General features: G+C 42.7%; 1 protein-coding gene across 1 annotated transcript in view; it reads right to left on the bottom strand.

Moving 5' to 3' along the window:
• LOC111871730 overlaps window positions 1-19282 on the bottom strand; it is a 30566-nt gene extending 11284 nt beyond the window's left edge. Inside the window, exons 1-4 of the mRNA XM_033754375.1 lie at window positions 19213-19282; window positions 12262-12357; window positions 2079-2311; window positions 505-634 (exon numbers count right to left, since the gene is read on the bottom strand). Of these exons, the coding sequence (XP_033610266.1) occupies window positions 505-634; window positions 2079-2311; window positions 12262-12354 (456 nt within the window). The 5' untranslated portion in view covers window positions 12355-12357; window positions 19213-19282. The remainder of the gene's footprint in view (window positions 1-504; window positions 635-2078; window positions 2312-12261; window positions 12358-19212) is intronic.
• Between the last annotated feature and the right edge of the window lie 3656 nt (window positions 19283-22938).

The following is a 22938-nucleotide window of genomic DNA, read 5'->3' as shown; positions in this document are numbered from 1 at the left end:
ATAACCTGCATTTTCTCCAAGTATGATTAGAATGATCAAGTCAAGGAGAATGAGATGCACAGGGAATGTAGCACGAATGAGGGGAAGATGAATGCGTATAGGATATTGGTGGAAAAGCCAGAGGGAAAGAGACCACTGGGAAGACCAAGACGTACGTTGGTGGATAATATTAAAATGGATCTTAGACGTATAGAATGGGATGGTATGGATTGGATTGATCTGACTCAAGATAGGGACCAATGGAGGGCTCTTGTGAACACGTTAATGAACCTTCAGGTTCCATAAAATGCTGGGAAGTCCTTGAGTAGCTGCACAATTGGCAACTTCTCAAGATGGGCTCAGCCCCAAAGAGTGATTACAGTTTCATGAAACTTAGCATGAACATCATGTCACCAATGACATCAGTTTAGTATTATCTAACGTACTTCAATGAATAATTCCAAGATGGCGCTCATGCGAACTTCTGAAGTGAGAGGAGTGCTGTTAGAGCCAGAGTGTACTTACCGGCATGTGCCACAGAGTGTGCACCGTCCTGTTGGTGGCCAGCAAGGATACAAGGCTCTCCAAGTGGCGCTTCACTCCTTCCATTGTGCCCTTCTGGTTAACCGTCAGGAGCCCCACTGGATGTGATGTCCTGTTGAAAGGTCAATTTCTACCTAAGTTTTGCTGTGGTGTTCTATCTGTATTGTATGCATTATGCGTCTCATCGCGTTGTTAAATCAATGAAGTAATATTAGTCTCAAGGGTTAAAACGTTAAACCATTGTTATTGAAATCTCTATCAAAACGTTAAAGTTAACTGTTAATTAAGTATTAATTGATCAAGTCAACAAGGATGAGGTGGGAAGGTCATGTAGCACGAATGGGGGAGAAGAGGAATGAATATAGGATAGTGGTGGGAAAGCCAGAAGGAAAGAGACCACTGGGAAGACCAAGGCGTAGGAGGGTGGCTAATTTTAAAATAGATCTTAGAGAGATAGGATGGAATAGTATGGATTGGATTGATCTGGTTCAGGATATGGACCAGTGGAGGGCTGTTGTGAACACGATAATGAACCTTCGGGTTCCATAAAATGCTGGGAAATTCTTGAGTGGCTGCAGAATTTGCTTCTTCTCAAGAAGGGCTCAGCTCCATAAGTAAGTAAGTAATCAAGCATGAATTGAATTACAATGGAATTACTTTTCAAGTATAACGAATGCCCGTGGTGATTTGTCGTAGTGTAGAGTGTAGTTGGATGTTTTGTATCTTGGAAGTCGGCGTTGTTTTTGGTCCGTTACATGTCCGAAAATCGGTTATTGCCCACCAATATAATCGGGTTGTGAGAGATGTGGTATGGTGTAGGTGATTACTTACGTGTTATGTGGGTGATTTCTCGAGTGAAAGTGACGCAACAGGTTGAATATATTCTCTATATATTTATTTTATTGCTAGTGGGGTGGGACTAAGTCCCTTGTAATGAGTTGTGAAGTGTGTAAATCAGCGATAGCGCTGTAATTACTTGTACTTACAAGTCGTGTGTATAAATGGTCAATAAATCCATTCGACAATTCAAATTCCGCCTAGAGTTACACTCTAGACGTGACCAAAGGTTTTCATATTGTTTTTTCTTAATTCAAATAGTTTTCTAGCTACAGAACCATCTTAGTGCCTCAACATCGCTGCAAACTCACAAATGTACACAGCAAGATTTTGTCCGTTATATATGAAATTAGTTATCCGGGTCCGTTATAACGAATATTGACTGTAAAGCAAAACTAGATGAAAGGATGCCAAAGCAGATTCTGTAGTAAGCCTATGTGAAAAGGACATTAAACCGAGGACGACCTATGAAGAGGTCGAACGGACACTGTGTTTGAAGTCGCAATGGGTTGGCTGCATTTGTCATGAAGTGAAGAAGAATAATAAGGAAAATAAGAAGAATATGGAGCAGAAGAAATTTGAGCACGCGATCTTAAAGAATTCGGCATCTCTGTCGTGCCGAGTATTGCGTTTATCGTGCCTGAATGCGAACATCAGCAAATGGCTTGGCTTGATGTCACTTATGGCTGACACCTCTGAATCACCTGTTGCAAGCGTACCTGAGTGTGGTGGGAACCAGAGTAACAAGTGTCTCGAATCCCTGAATCACCTCTGGGCAGCGGTCGAACAAGAGGGCTGGAGTGATGGACATGAAGCAACCGCAGTTGGCAGGTCTCTCGTGGAGAGCAGTGGGGCCCGGTGGCTCCGCAAACCTCTTCACCAGCTCCTCCATCGTGGGGAAAGCCAATGTAATGTGCTGCCTGCCATCTTGAATGGAGAAACTCTTGATAGCCTACGAAAGTACAGCCCGGCTGTATTTATGCTTAAGTATCACGTCATGAAAGGAATTATAATTATTTATCTGCAGCTTATTTATCGCTGCGGCACCCTCTATCCACTAAAGTTGGCACTAACTTCGCCGACAAGCGGCGGTCGCTCGGTCGGTATAGTTCGCTTGTGGACTACAGGCCAAGGAGTTTGTTATTGTCAATAAACCATGCTATACCATCGAATGGCTGCATAACAGTGAACATTGAATTGGAAGGAATGCTGATAGACGTGACAGTGGACTATTTCAAGTACTTTGATCCGGTATTTGTCTGAGAAGATTGACGGAAACCTCAGGATAATCAGTACCCAAGCCGAAATTCGAACTGGGTAATTTTCTGAGAGTTACGGTATTGAGCAATTTGGTTGGTCCGTGGCAGAAATAGGGGTGTGAAAATGGAGTTCCACGCAATTCGCAACCTTGCCTCGGCACCTAGTGAAGGTGATGGACCAGTTTGATGTTTCACTGAAGAAGGAAGCACTTCATACCCGTGCAGTATGAGGCTTAGTGGCTCCTAGGTCCGGTTTTAGCTGTGGAGAAAGCAATCCCTTCACCTGCCATGAGTTGAAATCAGTTCATATAACTTGAAGCTAATAACTTTAATGTCTCGATATATCAGCTCCTGTAAAGCAAATGTTATAAATTTCAACGGATTTAAAAGCTCAAATAAGAATTTAGTTAAGTAAATTGCAGAATTCGCCAGTCACGGTAGCCGAGCGGTCTAAGGCTTGCACTGTCTTCGCTCGCTCGGAAGTCGGGATCGTGGGTTCGAAACACGCTCAGGGCACGGACGTTTGGTGTTTGTGTGTGTATGTGCGTTTTTCTGTGTTTAGGTGGAGGCCTTGCGACCAGCTGATCACCCGAACTGGGGATCCTACCGAACGTCTAAGATCTAGTAACCTGAAGTTTAACGGAAAGTTTCGTGGAGGTAGGCCAAGGCTGTAGCGTGGGGAAAAAGAAATGGAAGAAATCAAACATTTTAAATTTAAAATGTGTTTGGTTTTCTACAACAACTTTTAGAATTACATGGCAGATGTGTTCCTGAAAGACACCATGTAAGTTACAATGCATCATTTAAAAGATACTGCTATTCTGTAAGAAACTGAGGAAAATTGGATGTTGTCTGATAAAGAGACCGGGGAGTGAAATAAACGAGTCAACTTCACCTATTTCCGAGGTTGAGAATGGTAAAGCTATACCTCCACTCCCCGTACGTCTTCATGGCGTGGTGTTAAATATTCAAGCACAGGGACAACTTTGTATTATGCGCTAGTAATTATGTTCATATTTCAGAATAAAATATTTTAATTCAAATTCGTACCAAACCATGGCAATAATAACTGTTTATGCTTTATCGCATTATAATAACATGTCTCGTCTCTGAGCGCGCGATTATGAATTGCAAGCGTTGCTGGGTAATCTGATAGCCCGCCGAACTGTCTATGCATCTAGTGCATTACGTCACTTCAACTGGTTCCATAAATCGCCACTCTATCTCGTGTCGCACTGTGCAGACGAGAGACTGGTACCCCTGGTACGTGAATGATTGTGGAGGTTCGTAGGGGTCGTAAGAAGGTCGCGAGGATATAGTGGGACCACGTGCCCTGTGTTTTGTTTTCGTACATATTAATTGTGATACACCAATCATCGGTGATTATTAGTAATTATAAACTTCATGATTCATTGTTATAATGGTACAAGACTTGAGTGTTCTCTTATAAAAACGGTTGAAGCAGAAAAATGTGTAAGTACAGAACCTTCTTTAGAGTGCATTTAGTTTACTTTTAAGTGCGAATTATACGTGACATTCAGAAGAATACTTTAGTTCAATCAAGACATGCAGTGATTTCGACTTAAAGTTAATCACAGGATATAGGCCGCGCCGTAGCTCAAGTGGTTAGTCGCTGGCTTCCCACCGCGGCGGCCCGGGTTCGATCCCAGGTCTGGTCAAGTGGGATCTGTGGTGGGTAAAGTGGCGCTGGGACAGGTTTTCTCCGAGTACTTCGGTTTCCCTTGCCAGTCTTCATTCCACCAATTGCTCCACAATCACCCTCACCTATCTGGAGCTGGTACAATAGGCCAGAAGTGGCCGCAGTACAAGGGAGTTAGTCCCTCCCCACTAGCAACAAAGAAAATAATCACAGGACAAGTTTTTTAGGTTAGATTAGTTTGTGTTAGCAACAGCAGTTGAAACTTGAATCAATGAGCGTTTAATTCAAACAGGGTGCATGATAAATGTTGTTAATGCGTTAAAATAGGTTTGAAATTGTAGTCGTGTGTTATAAGTTATTATGATTTCTTGGTACAAAGTGATTACATATAGTCCCACTTGAAGAGTACTGTAATGTGAAGCCATGTAGGCCGGTATATCCAGACTGATATTTAGTTCGGATATGATCCGTCCATCTTGAATCTCCTATTCTGAAAATGGAGGGAGGATGTTTACTTGACGAAGCTGCTACTATATGCTCGACTTATATAGTGCCGAGTTGCTGGACGAGCAGTGAATGGTGAATAAGGATGGAAGTGGAGCGAATCTCTCGAGGTCTAATTTGAGATATTATCCTGGCGCATGCCTGGATAGTTGAGAGAGACATCAGTCATTATAATCGGTATCTCGACCGAGATTAGAACTCGGGACCTCTAAAACTCAAGTCATAAGCGTTATTTTAAAACACTAGATCTGTAAGTAAGTTTTGAGGTATCCACGGCAATGATTATAAAGAATGCTGTCTTCTGGGATGTGGCGCCGTGTAGATATTGTGTGAACCGACGTTTCGGAGGAACGTAACGCCTCCATCTTCAGGGTGATCAGGCTACATCCCAGAAGACGGCATTCTTCAGTAGATTCGTAAATTTGAAATAAATGAATATGAACACAAAAACGCACTTGAAAAATGCGTGTACTCGGTTGGTGTACACATTTCTACTCCTTATACTGTATTTGACAGAAAGAGAAATATTCATTGAATCCATTAAAAACTGTTGCAATAAGAAAATAGAAAGTTCATTAATGTCGTTTATTTTTCTGTACACATTTGTGATAATGGTTAATTCTTTATACACGATTGCACCGGACACTGCTCATTGTCTCATATATATTAAGCGCAAGCTTACAAAAAAAGGTAAAGTTGTCCGTGTGCTTCACTAATTAAGCACTACGCCTTGAAGACGCTTGCCGAAGCGGATGCATAGATCCACGTATTCTTGACTTCGACACTAGTTGGAGGTGAGTGGACAGCTTCACGCCCCTGCCGCTTTTCCCTCGGTGAAAGAGCCCCCGGTACAAATTGGATAGGAGGTTAGGTGGGCCCCGGGACCGGTTTGGGCGGCGTGGAGGGGAGAAGATTCTTTCCCCTATCGGGATAAGAACTCCGACCCCTCGGCAGTCCAGCCTGTAGCCAGTCGCTATAGCGTCTGCCTTATCCCGGCTACTAGGCTTACGTATGATTTCATGTAATTATTTATCTTTGTGTATAGTATGAAAATGAAAGTTATAATGGCCCGGGGTTTGAAGGCGTGCTGTCTGGAAGATCCTTACCAACATCCGGAGGAAGGCGCTGCCTCCGTCTTTAGGGTAGAAGAATATTCTCATTTGGAAATTTCGCTCATTTGAACCTTCATAATGTAGCGCGTACCCTTGATTTAGTTTTTCTTTCGAAGTGCCTTCCGAACAAAAACGAATATGTGCGACCGAAAACGGAAACAAACGAATGCATCGTCGCACAGTCGGTTCGCCCTACCTTCTGCTATGGTGTGCACATCGTGTAAGATTTTGCTGTTTTATGTAACGTCTTTGTGGCTTGTCACCACCTAATCACAGCTGATAATTGGAAAGCTACAGTAATTAATGATGACCATACAAGATATTATCTAGGAAGCATATGACATTACAAATTTCTTGTGTTTTCTTAGGCCGTTCTGAAGCAGTATCCTCATTTATAACATTGCACCTACGGTAAATAATGATTCGCTTTTTGAAAATTCGTTTTATGAACTCTTCAAGAATGCAACTACTGCATTGTAAGAGCCGGGACTATTTGTGTAGGAAATGAAAAGCGGGTCCCACTCCTTAACGGAAAAAGAGGAACTAAGGAGAACAATAAAAAATCTAGGAAGTGAGTTAAATTGCTTCCATTTTCAAGGCAAACATAAAGCCAAGCTTGTACACATGGTACTAATAACCTTTACTGTGCTGTCCTTATTCCTAATGTTTTATTTTCTGAAATCCGGTCGTGGTACCCTTTCCATATGTTCGCAGTTTTCTTTCTATGGGCGGCTTACTCTTCTTCTCAGAATATGGAGACAGTGGGCTCCTCTGAAACCTTGGTAGTCTACCAGACTACACGCCGCAACATCCAGAAGACAGCATTCTTCCCGTATCCCTCTTTATGAATATAAAGGAAATGAATGTAACGTCCGCTCCACGCCCGTTGTAACTAGTTCGCGGGAACACCGATAGAGGCACCACTTGCCGGCTTGAACGTGAGGTACGAATGCTACAGCTGTAGGTCGACTGCCGATCAAATTTTGTTCACTGACCGTAGGCAGAATCATTTAGGTTGCAAAATTTCCGTGCGTAGCAAATGAAGAGACTTTCTGATGAATTTTAAACTGGCCTTTTCTGCTAGTATTATTTTATTCGGAATTAATTTTTGTTTTTCTGCAGCTGGCTATTCCCACACAGTATGTTAACTTCAATTTCCAAACAATATCCACTCTTGCAACAGTATACGTATTATGACGGGTCGATTATGGCATTTATGTAAAGCATCCCAGGCAAACAAAATTTAATTATCACATTCTGCGATTTTATATATCCTCAGGCAAGTGTCCCTATTAACAATGGATTGAGTGAGAAGTTTCATAGCCAGTGAAATCAAAATAAATTCCATTAAAATTTATGCAATATTATCTGTAGAATCTATTAAAAACATGAGCGTCGAGTCACGTCAACCCTTATAGGTATGAATACAAAGCGAATAATGTTAAAAATTAAGTTCTTACAGTACAGAAAATACACTGTGTTTCCATTACAAAGATAAGCTGTATAGTGCTATTTAGGTGTTTATCGTGAGAATCATACGAACACATAAGCACAGTGTAAGTTTTGAGGTTTTCACGGCGATGACTATGAAGAAAGTCGTCTTCTGGGATCTGGCGCCGTGTATTCTTCGTTTTAACCGACGTTTCGGAGGAACATATCGCCTCCGAAACGTCCGTTAAAACCAAGAATACACGGCGCCAGATCCCAGAAGACGACTTTCTACATAAGCACAGTGTTTGAAATTATTGCGGAGTTTTGTTTACAGCAACTCATGCTACTAGCTGGATACAAACCTCCACCCCACTATTTAAGTGATCAAGATCTCTTGCTTGGGGTGGATATTTACCCAGTTTATACACCAACATCAGTCGGAGAAGTCATGTCATATCTCAGGCGGGCAGTCACGTGCTTCCCACCGCTTAGGCCCTGTTTAGATCCTAGGTCAGGTCATGTGGGGTTTGTTGTTGACAAAAGTGGCACTGGGGCGGTATTTCTCTGAATACTTCCGTTTCCCCTGCCGAACCTCGTTCCACCAACTGTTCCGCATTCATTCCTTTTATCGGCAGTATGCATGTAGCACGAATGGGGGAGACGAATGCATATAGGATATTGATGGGAAAGCCAGAAGGAAGGAGACCACTGGGAAGACCAAGGCGTAGGTGGGTGGACAATATTAAAAATGGATCTTAGAGAGATAGGATGTGATGGTATGGATTGGATTGAGCTGGTTCAGGATAGGGACAAGTTGAGGGCTCTTGTGAACACTGTGATGAACCTTAGGGTTCTATAAAATGCTGGGGATCGTAGTTTCGGTACTAGCATCATCCTTAGATAACCTGCTTAAAAAGACCTGCCCATATTGTGATAAAATTTACATTAAGTGTAAGCAATAAAGTACATCAATGTAGGCATAGTGTTTAATTACTTAAGCTCAGGAACAACTCTATTAGAAGCAACTCTCATGGTATATTTTGTTGTACTTTCTTGCACTTCTAGGCTTCTTATATTTTAAAAAAGAATTGGCGTGTTACATCTTATGTTTGAAATAATGTAACAGCCCTCTACGCAGTTTTTCTTGTGGGAGTCTTTATAAACTTCAACCAAACAAGATGAACGCCTCTGGTTTGCGTCGCGATTCGGCTGGTGTTGATGGATTTACGCCGGTTTGCTGCTCAATGTTAGTGCAGTCGGTATAGTGCCTGGATAAGTGTTGATAGACGGATAACTGGCATAAGCAGAGGTGGGCGTTGTCCGTTTTAGCCTTCATTTGAATTCGTTCAGGAACCTGGATAGTGCAGTCGGTATAGCGGCTAGCTACGGGCTGAATCGTCGAGGGGTAGGACTTCGAGTCCCGGTAGAGTAAAGAATTTTTTCTTCTCCATTTCGTTCAGACCAGTTCTGGGGACCACCCAAGCTCAAATCCAATGTACACCCGGGGCTCTTTCCCTTGGGGTAAAGCGGTGGGGCGTGAAACCAACCACTCACCTCCAACTAGTGCCGAGGTGAAGAAAATATGGAACTATACATCCACTCCCCCATACATTTTCATGGCGTAATGTTTAATGAATTAAGCACAGGAACAACTTTAACTTTATTCTTCTTTTCTACTTATTTTATCAATTTCTTATGGGTTATTTAATGACGCTTTTGGGTGGTAGGATGACAGATGAACGACGAATTGTAAAGGATTTTGTACGAAGTGATCGTGGCTTACTATCCCTTCAGTTGCCTGGAGGGACTGTGGAAAACCACAAAATAAGTCAGTCGAGATAGTCCGTGTCCCGGCCGAGGTTTAAACCAATCGCCTCTCGAATAAAAATCTAGAACCTTATCTGTAGACCAACCAGTTCGGTTATTTTAATTCTGTTTGGTTTATATAACAACGTTGTCTGCTTCTGAGTCTCTGCAGCGACGAATATTAATAATAAAATGAAAGGATGTTGAAGGGAGGAGTCGTGGGCCGAACTGAGGAACTACCCGAAAATTCCGAGTCTCTGCTTGGCGAATACAAGTCAGAAGGGTTACCCCTTGAATCGTTATGTTCCTTGCATAATGCAACCATGGATAGTGTGTCAGTTCGTTGTTTTTAACGGTAAAGATGTCTGTGCTGCGTTTGGTCACCCCCGATCGAATCCGTGTGTGCAGGTGTTAAAGTTCCCAGGATCCGGCGCAAGGGGTTGGGTAGGGAGCAGTGGAGGGTAAACACGCCTCGAGCTCAGGGCGTCTTGCACAGGGCGCAGTTCGGACACGTTGATACCATCGCGGGCTTCCACATTTGGCGACATGAGCTACGCAGATTACACACATACTGATCCCCTACAATTAATTCAGTCGTCTTCATACGGATAGTTCTCCAAAATATGCAGCCTGTTTTTGAAAAAAGTGTAAAGATTTAGTTGTCCCTATGCTTAATAAATTAATTAAGCACCACGCCATGAAGACATGGGGAGGTGTAGGTATAACTCCAGCAATAACAGTGGCCGCGTGATCTAAGACATGAACTATTTTCGCCCTCTCGAACACTGGGATCGTGGGTTCGAATCCCACTCGAAGCATGGATGTCTGTGTTTATTCTCCTTGTGTTGTTCTGCGTGTAGGTAGCTGCCTTGCGATGGGCTGATCCCCCATCCAAAGAGTCCTACCAACTGTGTATAAGATTAAGAAACTAAAAAATCAGCCAAGGACAAAAGGGTTGTAATCCCCCCACACAGATACATATATATATATATACACACACACACACACACACACACACACACAGAGTGTTCATATTTTAATGTTACACTGAATGAAGGAATGCAGGCCTAGCAACTTTCTGTTTGTAGCACAGCACACAGTGCTGGATGTAGATGTTTGGAAGGACTGAGAAATCTCAGAGAAGGAAACCAGGAGGACAAGGGGCTCCACCATTAAGATAAACCAGCCGTGAGACCCCCATAGGGTGCAGAAAGATCTTACTGTTAACAAATTTCTTAAGAAATTTATTTTGTCCAGCACGGTTATCTTCAAATTAATCTGACCTTGGTACATTTTTACTAAGTCAAAGTAGAGTGCAGTGTTCTCTGCCTCTCATCAGAAGGCAGACAGCCCTATTATTCTTTCCTCTTCGCTTAAGCGTATGGCGGAGTGGATATATAGTTCCACATTTTCTAGTTGGGCCCTAGCTGATTTACCCCCTGGGAAAGAACCCCCGGTACCCATTTGATATAAAGCTGGGTGGGCCCCAGAGCCGATCTGGACGGCGTGAAGAAGAGAAAATCCTTTACCCTGCCGGTACTTGAACTCTGACCCTTCTGTCCTCCAGCCCTTAACCAATCGCTGTACTGACTACGCTACCCCGGTTCCTAGTTATTGTCGTATAAAAATATTTTCTCTCGTCAGTTTTCATCGTTTCTCTTTTAGGATTTCATATTGTCACATCTGTGATTGTGAAGAGTTTTATCTTCTGGGTTGTGACGCCGTTGAAAGTCAACTAACGCTTCGAAGTAACATGTCGATTCATTACAATAGGATAGTAAGCCAAGTAGGAAACCGACATGAATTAGTCAGGAAACAGCTCCTTTCTGCCTGCTTCATGATAGTTTCAAGCCTTGCTTATATTTCATTCCTGAAGATGGAGGTGACATGTTGCTCTGAAATCTCAGTTGAGGACTTACAGCAATATTCTCAGGAAGATAGGACCCATCTCTCTCTATCTCTCTCTTGTTTGGTTGTGCTCTTACAGTGGCGAGCTACGGCCTAGTAAAGAATTCAAATTAAATTACGTTCTCAGAAATAACCGTGTGTAACAGATATAAATACGAGGTGCATCAAGAGAACAGTAATTTAATAAACAGAGAACAGCAGAAGGATACGAGATATGAGGCGACAAACAAGGGCTGAACAAAATCGCATAGCTGTTAACGTTGTTGTTAACGATTTTGTGCACCAACAGAGAGGGAATTTGGGGGTGGGGTACTAAGCCGAGATCCTGGTGCGTTTCCTTTGAGCATGGAAGATACCAAGCATTTGAGCAGTGGTGTCTAGCTGGGTTGTTGATTTGTTGATTCACGCCGTATTTTTGTCAAACACTAGACAGGAGGCGTAGAATTTTTATTTTCTGTTTAACTTGGAGTTGCATAATTTGGAAAGATACTTTAGGGGCCTCCAGAGCAAGGGGGGGGGGGCGCATGGAAAGCATTCAGTGGCAAATTTGAACTTAGGGTGTATCGAAGTAATATTGTTGCGTATAGACCCGTTGCTAAGTGGTGACTCTGTTGCTCCGTAAACACGTTTCCGTTGCTAGGCAGTAGATTCTTAATGATACAGAATTTGGACGAAACAATATAAGAACAGCGTCTTTTATGCCAAGATGTTATAACCGTGAGGTTTGGAGCTTAGTGAGGATAGGCAGTTCTGTACGGGAGTTTGTGAAGAAAGGACATGAGCGCGTGAAGCTGAAGAATCTCCACTGTTAGCAGCCTTTGACAGGGAAGGGCTGGTGAAGACACAGCAGGCTAGAGGAAAGCTTAGCGGGTGCTAGGATGATTTGTGAATAGTGACGATTAGAGGTGGCGCTGTAGTTGCTTGTAGTTCGAGTCGAGTGTACAAGTGGTCAGTAAAGCAATTCACAAATCTAAACCCCGTCTATAGTCACACATACTACGTGACAGTATATACAAATTGTTTTCCTACGGCATAGAAAACACCTTGAGTTTCCATTACAGAGATCAGCCTATTAATGAGTAAAATTTTCGTTGTTTATTCTGAGATTCTGAATGTCATATCACGCGTTACGTATAGCTATCAGAATGTTTATTTCGGATTAAAAATGTCGCTATGTTAGTTGAGAAACGCTGTCTTATGTAGCTCAAGGAACTGAAGGTACCTGCTGGACGTTGTCTGGCAAGCAGCCTATGATCCCCATGGTTAACTGGCCTCCTGCTAACTCCCCAGCACTTCCTGTGGTATACATCGCCATGTCCTGCAACACAGAATTCACATTGGGTTGGTTTGTTATAGTGTTAAACAGAGCTGTGATAGGGGTGGCCATTTTTGGCACAAATCAATGTCCTTTAATTTTTATACACAGTTTTAAAATGAAATATATATTTAAGAATGTCTGATTTGCATTTTCACAGCCGTGGAAATAAAAGTTCTGTACTCCGTGTACTTCTCTGTCACAGGCCGCGGAGGCCCATAGGGTTGTGAGACGTCGAGGTTGCCACACCACTTAGTCTAGTAGTAGATATGGAGGCATAGGTTCGTCCGAATCCTCATGTCTCTAGGAGACCTCTGAGCAAAATTAGGCAAAAAGTTTCCTGCCCAAGTAGTTTCCAATGCCTCTGGTAGACGGGGGAAGTATTAGGTACCGAGGGCCGACCTCGTTGGCTGAACGGGGCTGATAGCACGCACAAGTACCGTAGGGTATGGCGACTGGTAGAATATCAGAGTGGGACGTAGAATTAGACTATTAGTCGCGGTGCATGGGGAAACCCACCCCCTCCAATAATAATAATAATAATAATAATAATAATAATAATAATAATAGGTTCGTCAGAACGTTGGTAACCATCTACGTATCCTTGAATTTCGTAGCTGAGAAAACCACAATATTCATGACTGAAGGCTTTTGAAGACAGGGAACAAAGGAGAGTATTTCGACCTCAGAGAAAGACGAAACGTCTGTTGACTTTCAGCGGAATATACGGCGCTATATCTACGTACTGCTTCCATCTCCACGGTCGAATAGTGAACCAAATAATAAACTAACAAGACACAGTATTTCTTTTATTGCTAGTGGGGTGGGACTAAGTCCCTTGTACTGCGGCCACTTCTGGCCTATTGTACCAGCCCCAAATGATAGGTGAGGGTGATTGTGGAGCAATTGGTGGAATGAAGATTGGCAGGGGAAACCGAAGTACTCGGAGAAAACCTGCCCCAGCGCCAATTTGTCCACCACAAATCCCACTTGACCAGACCCGGGATCGAGCTCGGGCCGACGCGGTGGGAAGCCAGCGACTAACCGCTATGGCGCGGCCAACAAGACACAGTAAGGCTGGCTGCTTGCTTCACAGTCCCCTCTGTGCAGTACCTGAAATTCAACATATATGGCATAAGGTTTGTCGTGACCCTGCATGGTTTACGTGGAAATTTTCATTATGCATAAAAATTGTTACAATCTGGCGCGCAGGTAAACAGGAGCTAGCGCCTCGAGGTCTGTTGTAGCTTCGGGCCGACTGTACGATGCGAATTATTGCAAAAGACTGAATCGTTTTGGTTACTAAAATTTTCATGACCAGCCGGCGAGGTTCCCACCGCTTCCAATACTTCGCACAACCCCCTTCATTTTTTATTCTCTCTCCTCTGTTCTTGGGTTCACCGCTCTGTTCCGTTGGACTGACAGCAGTCATTCTTATCGAATTACTCTCTACAGAGTCAGTCAATCAAATCAACTGGATCCTGAAACTGATACGATTAGATTTCAGGTTCAGGACTTACACTCATGGCAGATATTTGAACTGTTCCAAATTCGAATCAACTTCAACCGTCTCAGCGCAAATTCAAAGCTCCTGACACATAAATTGTGACTGCTTATTTCTGCGTAATAAGACCAAATTTACGTGTATATTGCTCTGAATTTTCTGTATCTGAAGCTTGAGGTTTTCATAGAGGTGAAAATTAATATAGCAGTCTAGCGGTCTCCGTAGTCTAGGTTTAACGTTCCCACCTCATGACTCAAGGTACGCGGGTTCAAACCCGGCGGAGGTCGTGGAATTTTTAAGGGCGGAAAAATTCAGGGAACAATCCTCCGGGAGGGACTTTAAGCCGTGGGTCCCGTGTCGTAGATTTACGGCACGTAAAAGATCCTCATGTCTCTAGGAGACCTCTGAGCAAAATTAGGCATCAAGTTTCCCGCCCAAGTAGTTTCCAATGCCTCTGGTAGATGGGGGAAGTATTAGGTACCGAGGGCCGACCTCGTTGGCTGAACGGGGCTATTAGCATGCACCAATACCGGTAGGGTATGGCGACTGGTAGAATATCAAAGGGAGACGTACAATAGATCAACAACTGGTCGCGGTGCATGGGGAAACCCACCCCCTCCAACAATAATAATAATAATAATAATAATAATAATAATAATATTGCGGTCTTCTGGGTTATAACACCACGTGTCTGATAGTTTTAGGCAAGTTCCAGCGTTTCAGAGTGTGACACAGTCCGAAGATTATGTTGTGATCTTCTGGTTTATGACATCGTGTTGTCTTATGAATAGATACCATAGGAATATACTGCCTCTATTTTCAGGGTGTGACGAAGATTCATGTAGCAGGCTTTAGTGAACTGTAAAGTGTGGAGATTGACGATGGCGCTGTAATTAAGTGCATTAACGAATTGTGTGGTAAAGTGGTCAATAAATCCAATATCCAGGCCAAACACGTACCTAAGAGGTTTGAGGTTTTCATAGCTTTGACTATGAAGAGTGGTCTTCTGGGAATGCGTACTTTCTCTCTCGCTGCTTACTCTTCTGGTCTGAAGATAGAGGCATTAGGTTCCCCCGAATTACACATCATCACATCCCAGAAGCCAGTAATATTCTGTATGAATTATTTGGTAGGAAATCTCTTAGAAGTTGGAAAATAGCGAAAGTTAAGTTCGGTTTTGTGAGACTGTGTTTCATAAATTTAATATTAAAAAAAAGGTAAAGGTAGTCCTGTAACAGACTGTGAAGACCCATGGGGTTGTGAGACGTTGAGGGTCCCACACTATCTAGACAATCGGCTCACACATGACGGTAAGGTTGTCAGCCTTACGCACCAGCCACGCTTTACTCCCCAGGAAAATTATTTATATAATTCATGGTACTCATTTCTGTTAGAGGCTGAGTGAACCCCAGGGCCATAGTGCGGCCAGAAAGATTAGGTCAATTGAAAAAATCCAATGACCTCATCGCGACTTGAACCCGCGACCTTCCGGCCTGTAGCATAGTGTCCCAACCAACTACGCTATCGCGTGCCCCAAAATTTAATGTTGCAATCGAAAAGAAAAATGCAAATTATATGTCGCACAGAAACTGATTACAATTTTTTATAACCCACGCCATCTGTGAGCCGATTGTCTAGAAAATGTGGGAACCTCAACATCCCACAATCCTGTGGGCCTCCACTGCCTGGTACAGGGATAGCTTTACCTTTACCTAGTGCCCACTTAAAAGTAAAGGAATTTTCTATTCGAATATCTGTGCTTCAAAAGAATTTATCTCCTCCCTGACTTCATTCTTTGCTATGTAATCCTAAATTAATGTGCTTATTTAATTCATTCCATACAGCAAACTCTCCATATGTCCGAAGTCTCAGGTAGCTACTGAAGTGTAGATATTCTGTGATTGCTGTAGATGATATGAATGAAAATTCTCGGTTGAAATGAAGGATGTTGTCTTGATTTACTTCGGGTTGCCTAGGAGACACACAAAAACTGTCAGGTTTCTGCGTGGGTGTCTGAATACTGCTTTTATCCATTGTGTTGTGCCTAGCAGGGATATGAATCCGCTATCCGTGGAGTATAACTTACACGCGGACTTTAAAAAAATCGATATGCACGTATGCATAAATGTTTAAAAAATTTAAATGAAATTGTTATAAATTCCGTGTCCATATATTTATTCTGCTGGAAGAAACAGAATTGTTTATAGCATGAGGTAAAAGCGGATATCGTAAATTCTAGACTAAACGTTATATGAGACATTAATTATAACGTTCATGCAAATGGTAACAAAAGAAGTAAAGGCACAACAAACATCCAGTCTCAGAAAATGAAATATTTAAAATCAGTCAGGAATAGATAAAGATAGAAATTATGAGATACTAAGAGAAGTAAGGAGAAAAAATCGAAATTTAGAATATCGTGGCATATAGACCCATTGCTAGGTAACGACCTCGAAACAAACGACATAACGAATTTTTCTAGGCAACAGCTTGATAAACACGCAACAGTAACGGAGCCGTTTCTATGCAGCGGCCTGTGCAAAACAATTGAAGTACTGTTGGAGGCGGTGTTTTCTATGTGGTCCACTCCGAGGCTATATCGCTCGACCGACAGAGTTCAATTCAGTTAATGCAGTGTATTGGAGTGAAACGAGTTGCTTGGTGAGTGAGTGAGTGAGTTAGTTAGTTACTTAGTTAGTCGCGGGTCTGTTCAAGTGCGATCTGTGGTGCACAAAGTGGCGCTGGGGCAGGTTTTCTCCGAGTACTTCGGTTTCCCCTGCCAATCTTCATTCCACCAATTGCACCACAATCACCCTCACCTATCATCTGTGGCTGGTGCTATAGGCCAGAAGTGGCCGCAGTACAAGGTACTTAGTCCCACCCGACTGGCAATAAAAAGAAAAACAGTTGAATTTACATATCACCACAAATGACTAGAAAAGTAACAATATTTGTGTAATGATTTCCATGGTCTGTAATACAGGTAAAAGTTAGTATAAACATGTAAACGAGGGGAGCCAACCAAAACATGTGATTGCGGATGCAGTGAACAACATTATTACACAAAACCCAAACAAAATAGAAAGTAACAGTCTCGTTGATAATTGCAGGCCGTGCTAGGCACACGGTGTAATGCGTGCTGCTGCTGCAAGGGGCAGTAATTGCATGTCATCTCTATCATTTAAGCTTCACGCCTCATTCCTGATTTTCATGTGACAGCTCTGATTGCCAGCGGTAATGAAAAGCATATATCATTAGACCGCGGTTAAATTCGGTGCCAGCCAGCTGAGGGCGTTATTACAGTGACCAGTCATACCAACAGCGGCTGATTTTCACTAGATATCTTCAGCTATGAGAGAACTGAGCACATTTCCTGCAATGTGTCTTAATTCTGTGAATAACTTCTTTTTTTCGTTTAGTTGGGGGTGGAGTCCAACTGGGTCCACTCGGTACGGCGGCCACTGATTGCCCTATTGTAGCCTGCCCCGGGTGATTATGATGCTGGAGAATTTGGTGGAATGAAGACTGGCAGGGGAAACCGAAGTACTCGGAGAAAACCCGCCCCAGCGCTACTTTGTCCACCACAAATTTCACTTGACCAGCCCCGGGTCGAACCCGAGCTGTCGCCATGGGAAGCCAACAACTAACCGCTTGAACTATGGCGCGGCCCTCCTAACTTCTTCTTAGTTGGTTCTGCGGTTTTGAATGCATCTCTATAGATATTTTGAATTCTACCCAATAGTTTGAAGAAATCTGTGTTCTGAAATATGACGAATTATAGTCCGATAAAAGTCAATCGCAAGTTGCTACCTGCTTCATTCCAGTTTCTTTCTTAGCTTGTTCTTAGATGCTGAAGATGGAGGCGACATGTTACTCCGAAACATTTGTAAAGATGTATCACACTACAAACAGTGGCATCACAGAAGACATTGATCTTCACAGCGATCGCCGACAGAACCTCAACTCTCGTAACAACTAATACAGATGTTCTGATGCTGAATTACGTGTGAATCAGTTTGGTAGTTTCTGGACTGAAACATGCTAATTGACTTGAATTTTCCTGCATGCATGCGTCCACTTTGCACAAACCTTTGGTGTTAAAAAAGTATACCGATCAAAGTGAATATATACTATCACGTGTCCAGGTGTCTAACAAGACAGGTTTTTGGATTTAATAATCGAATTTGTTGGACCTTTATACATCTGGTTACAACATATCACAAATCACTATCTGACACGCTGTCATCTTCTTAGAACTGGACACTACACTGGGACTATTCTGATTTCCAACTGAACTCCTCTACACTCCCTCAATTCTTATCTCCCACTCTATTCTGTACTACTTATATCTTCTCGGCAAGGACACCACAGAAAACACAGTCTTTATTGTCAAGAATGTGTGTTTATTGGCCTAATACCTAGCAATGGATGTCCTATTGTTGAGAGAGTGTGATCTGGGAATGTGTTTACCGAGCCGTTGCCTAAAAGTGGGCATATATTGTGACGTGCCGCCAGGAAGGCCGGACTATCAGACGTCAATCGCTGGTCAACGACTAGCAATCCCCAGGCAACGCAATATAAGCACCCCGTTGCCTAGGTTATCTCTTAACACGAAAGCCTAACGGTGGGGTTTCCGCCGATACAAAAAGGCTAGCAATGCCTAAGCAACGAATTGTTTGAGGCAGTTGCATTACAATAAAGACCACAAGTAAATCAGCGACCACTTAGTAGTATATAATGACATCCTATCACTAACGACCTCCACCCTCTTAACTGCTGATAAAATACTCTTACATACGAAAAAACCTGTACCCAAGAGTGAAGAAGATTGCATTCACAAACTCTTCATGCTAATGAACGTAAACAAGATATTAGTTTTGATTTCATATGTGTAAAAGTTTTATATATTAGATATTTTAAGGTAATTATAAGCCGGTCACGGTAGCCGAGCGGTCTAAGGCATGCACTGTCTTCGCTCGCTCGGAAGCCGGGATCGTGGGTTCGAATCCCACTCAGGGCATGGATGTTTGTGTGCGTTTTTCTGTGTTTGTCTACAGGTAGAGGCCTTGCGACGAGCTGATCACTCGCCCAAGGAGTCCTACCGTATGTGTAAGATCTAGAAAAACCGAAGTGAACGGAGTTCATGGAGGTAGGCCTAGGCCCACTGGGGCTGTAGTGCCAAGGAAAAAAAAAAAGGTAATTATAAAGCTGTCCGTTAAAAAGCGTTATTTAAGTACATGACTACAGGCGCCATCAACTTTAATTCCGTACCACACCAATAATAACAACCGTACATATTTTTCATACATCAATTGCTAATAGAGTAGAACCACGTAACAATGGAGGTTTCTTACCTATCCGCTGCTCACGTGGTGGTAGTGTTGTGGTAGTACATGCCTTCTCTATGCCTGTCACAGGGTAACTAGAACTCTGTCACGCCATCCCCAGATCCTCCTTCACACAACAAACATGCGCTCTCGCCACAGGAAACGCCCCCTTTGCACCCCTATCTAGGAAGGGGAAGCTGAACCCTACAGTGTGACAAGTGAAACATTTGTGACCAATTGTTAACGTGATTTATGTTCCACCTACGCAAGATTTCAAACCGTCACAGCGATGAGTATGATGTGTACTATCTTTTGGGATCTAATTCCATGTAGCCCGGTATAAGTCCACCGACGTTTCGGAAGAACATTCTATAATCATAATCGAAGAATGAACCAAGTAAGAAACCAGCAAGAAGCAGGCAGCAGAAGATGAAGTACGTTCATCCGAAACGTCGATGGACTTCTACCAGAGATATTAAGTCACAGAAGACAGTATTTTTTATATTCTACTTGGGTGAACTTCATGTCGAAAGAGAGTTGTTTGAGGAGAATTTAAGCTATGCCGGCGTGAAATTTTCTTGGAGACCACATTTTTTTCTAACGTTCTCTCTGACAATGTCATTCTAACATCGCTGTCAATAATATGGTATATGAATTACCTTCGTGTATTGAGTAGAGTTTTTAAGAAGCTGATAGTTGTTCAGCTGGTCAAGGAACTGCAATTTTATGGAACCTGAAAGCTCATCACTGTGTCACTAAGAGATCGTCATTGGACCTCCTACTGAGGAAGTTGAATCTAATCCACGCATGTCATTCACTTAACATGCGCTTTTGTATTGTGTTCCCACAAGTTTGGGTGCCTTGAGTGTTGTCTCTGACTTGCTAGACATGTAAATATTCGTTAATGACATTTTTGTTGTGTCTGTCGGTTCGCATTTTTCGCACATAAAAATGAGGAATTTATGCTCGTAGGATGTACAGAGAAACAGGTGTCTGGGGGATACAATATTGGTTAACAGATTTGACTATAATCTGTGCTATATACAAAGCTCAATCAATATTTGTTATTTTTCATGAGAACTCAGTGGCTTTAGTCAGCAAGCAAACTATACCGACCAAGCGACCGCCGCTTGTCGGCGAAGTTAGTGTCAACTATTGCGGATAGAGCGTGTCGCATGGTCAGCGCGACGGATCCCCACGGCCGTTAATTTCGGTTTTCTAGACTGGAGCCGATATTTCCTTGAAATAGCTCCTCAGTTATCCTCACGAGGCTGAGTGGATCTCGTTCCAGTCCCACTACTGCTTAGAAAAAACTGGTAGAGACGGGAATCGAACCCGGACCTCTGGATCTGTAGCCAGCAACTCTAAACAATAGACCACGGAGTTGGTCTTTTTCGTGAGAACTGTTCACCAAATACTATACATTTATGACTTAGGTATAGGTTTTGGATATGATTAAGAAATAAATTTTATTTGTGTAATTTTTAATATGGCGAATAAAGATCGGTAAAGGAATACAATTGCCGGTCACGGTAGCCGAGCGGTCTAAGGCATGTACTGTCTTCGCTCGCTTGGAAACCGGGATCGTGGGTTCATATCCCACTTAGGGCATGGATGTTTAGTTTGTGTGTGTGCGTTTTTCTGTGTTTGTGTATAGGTAGAGGCCTTGCCACGAGCTGATCACCCGCCCAAGGAGTCCTACCGAATGTGTAAGATCTAGAAAAACCGAAGTGAACGGAGAAGTTCATGGAGGCCCACTGGGGCTGTAGTGCCAAGGGGGGGGGGAAGGGAATACAATTAAAACAGTTTTTGGTTATGCACGGTAATTGGCATTATGACAATATAATTGTCATCATCAGCATCATCATCAGGTAGTCATGGAGTTGGGCCACATGTTGACCCTTTCCGGCCGCATTTGCCGACTAATCTTTCCAAGATCTCCGGTTGTTATGTAAATTTAAACAAATGAATTGAACGCTTCTTTGTATTCTGTCAACATGTTTAATCCAGTTGGTTTTACGTAGGATTTTAGGTTCTCAGAACAGTGGCTATGAAGAGTTTTATCTTCTGGACTTCAGCACCATGTAGTCTGTTGAAAGTCTGCCGACATTTCATTGCTACCTGGTTCACGCTGGTTTCTTGATTGTCGTATAGTTAGACACTGAAAGTGGAAGCGATATCTTACTCCGAAATGTCGGTTGATTTTCATTTAGTTGTATGTTTCGAAATTTGTTCTAATATGGTTTCTGTTATTGGCTATTTTCTAATACATCCATGGCCTTGAGCTTCATAACTTGTACTCTTCTCCAAGTATAATTAGAATGATCAAGTCAAGGAGGATGAGATGGGCAGGGCATATAGCACGAATGATGGGAAGAGGAATGCATATAGGATATTGGTGGGAAAGCCAGAAGGAAAGAGACCACTGGGAAGACCAATCCGTAGGTGGGAGGACAATATTAAAATGGGTCTTAAAGAGATAGGATGGGATGGTATGGACTGGATTGACTGGTTCAGGATAGGGACAAGTTGAGGGCTCTTATGAACACGATAATGAACCTTCGGGTTCCATAAAATGCTGGGAATTGAGTAGCTGCAGATTTGGCTTGTCCTCAAGAAAGGCTCAGCTCCATAAGTAAGTAATTTCCGTGGTCTATCGAAATTTATTGATGAATATTATGAATAAATTTTCGCCAATTTTAAATCTGAATAAAAACATACCTGCAGTTAATGAGTTTCAAGCATCATTAATCACAGTCATATTTATTTGTGTTTCATCATCATTATCATCAGTAATCTGTCAGACGACAGGTCCACAGTCTCTTCCAAAACAATTCCTCCACTTGATGCGATCTAGAGCTTTCTCCTTCAAATGACAGTATCCTCTTCTGTCCCCAGTGTCATCCAGCATTTGTGTTTATACACGATTAATTTACTGATGTAACTGATCATTAATTAAGTGTCGTAATGCGTCGGTTTAACTGGGTAAAGTGACTGAATGTGGACTGATTGGATTCAAGGCAGGGCAGAAGAATTTCTCCCTTCATCACTATTTGCAGAGAGGTTCTGGGCCCAGCCCGGCCTCCCGTATATTGGGTATTTCAGTTCAGTCTGTCTGGAGTCTGAGACAGACTATATCATGACCCTCTAAATTAATATGAGACTCCACGTGGTGCACGGTGACAGCAGAAAGCTGAAGAGCTTTACAGCCTCTCTACACCTACAGAATGCTGTAACAGTCATAACAATGTAGTTCTGCACATTGTTGCAGGATCCTACAAGAGACTGCTGGGCTGCCGCGTCATGTCAGTGCACCAATTGAAGCCATCTTCCCACATCCTACTGAATTCTGTGCACTTGAATAAGTTTCGTTAAATAAATTAAGAAGCAAATATTTAGGACTTCTGGATCATAACGCCGTATGGTCGGGTAGGTGGGCGTGTAACTGTTGAAGAGATTATATATGTCATAACCCAGGAGGAAATAAGTACGAATTTTCACTGCCCTAAAAACCTCAAAACTTGTAAGAATTTTGGAAAATATAAAGCTGTTCCTGTGCTTAATTAAGTATTACGTTCACGCGTTATCGTAGTTGGTTGAGCCACTATGCTGTAAGCCGGAAGGTCGCAGGTTTGATTCCCTATGAGTTCATTTGATTTCTTCAATTTACCTAATCCTTCCAGTAGCACTATAAACCTGGGGTCGACTGAGCCTTTAACAGAATGAGTACCAGGAATCTTCCTGGGGATAAAG

This window comes from Cryptotermes secundus, unplaced genomic scaffold (genome assembly GCF_002891405.2).
Source record: "Cryptotermes secundus unplaced genomic scaffold, Csec_1.0 scaffold602, whole genome shotgun sequence".
Taxonomy (NCBI): Eukaryota; Metazoa; Arthropoda; class Insecta; order Blattodea; family Kalotermitidae; genus Cryptotermes; species Cryptotermes secundus.
This window is presented reverse-complemented; position numbering and strand designations above follow the sequence as displayed.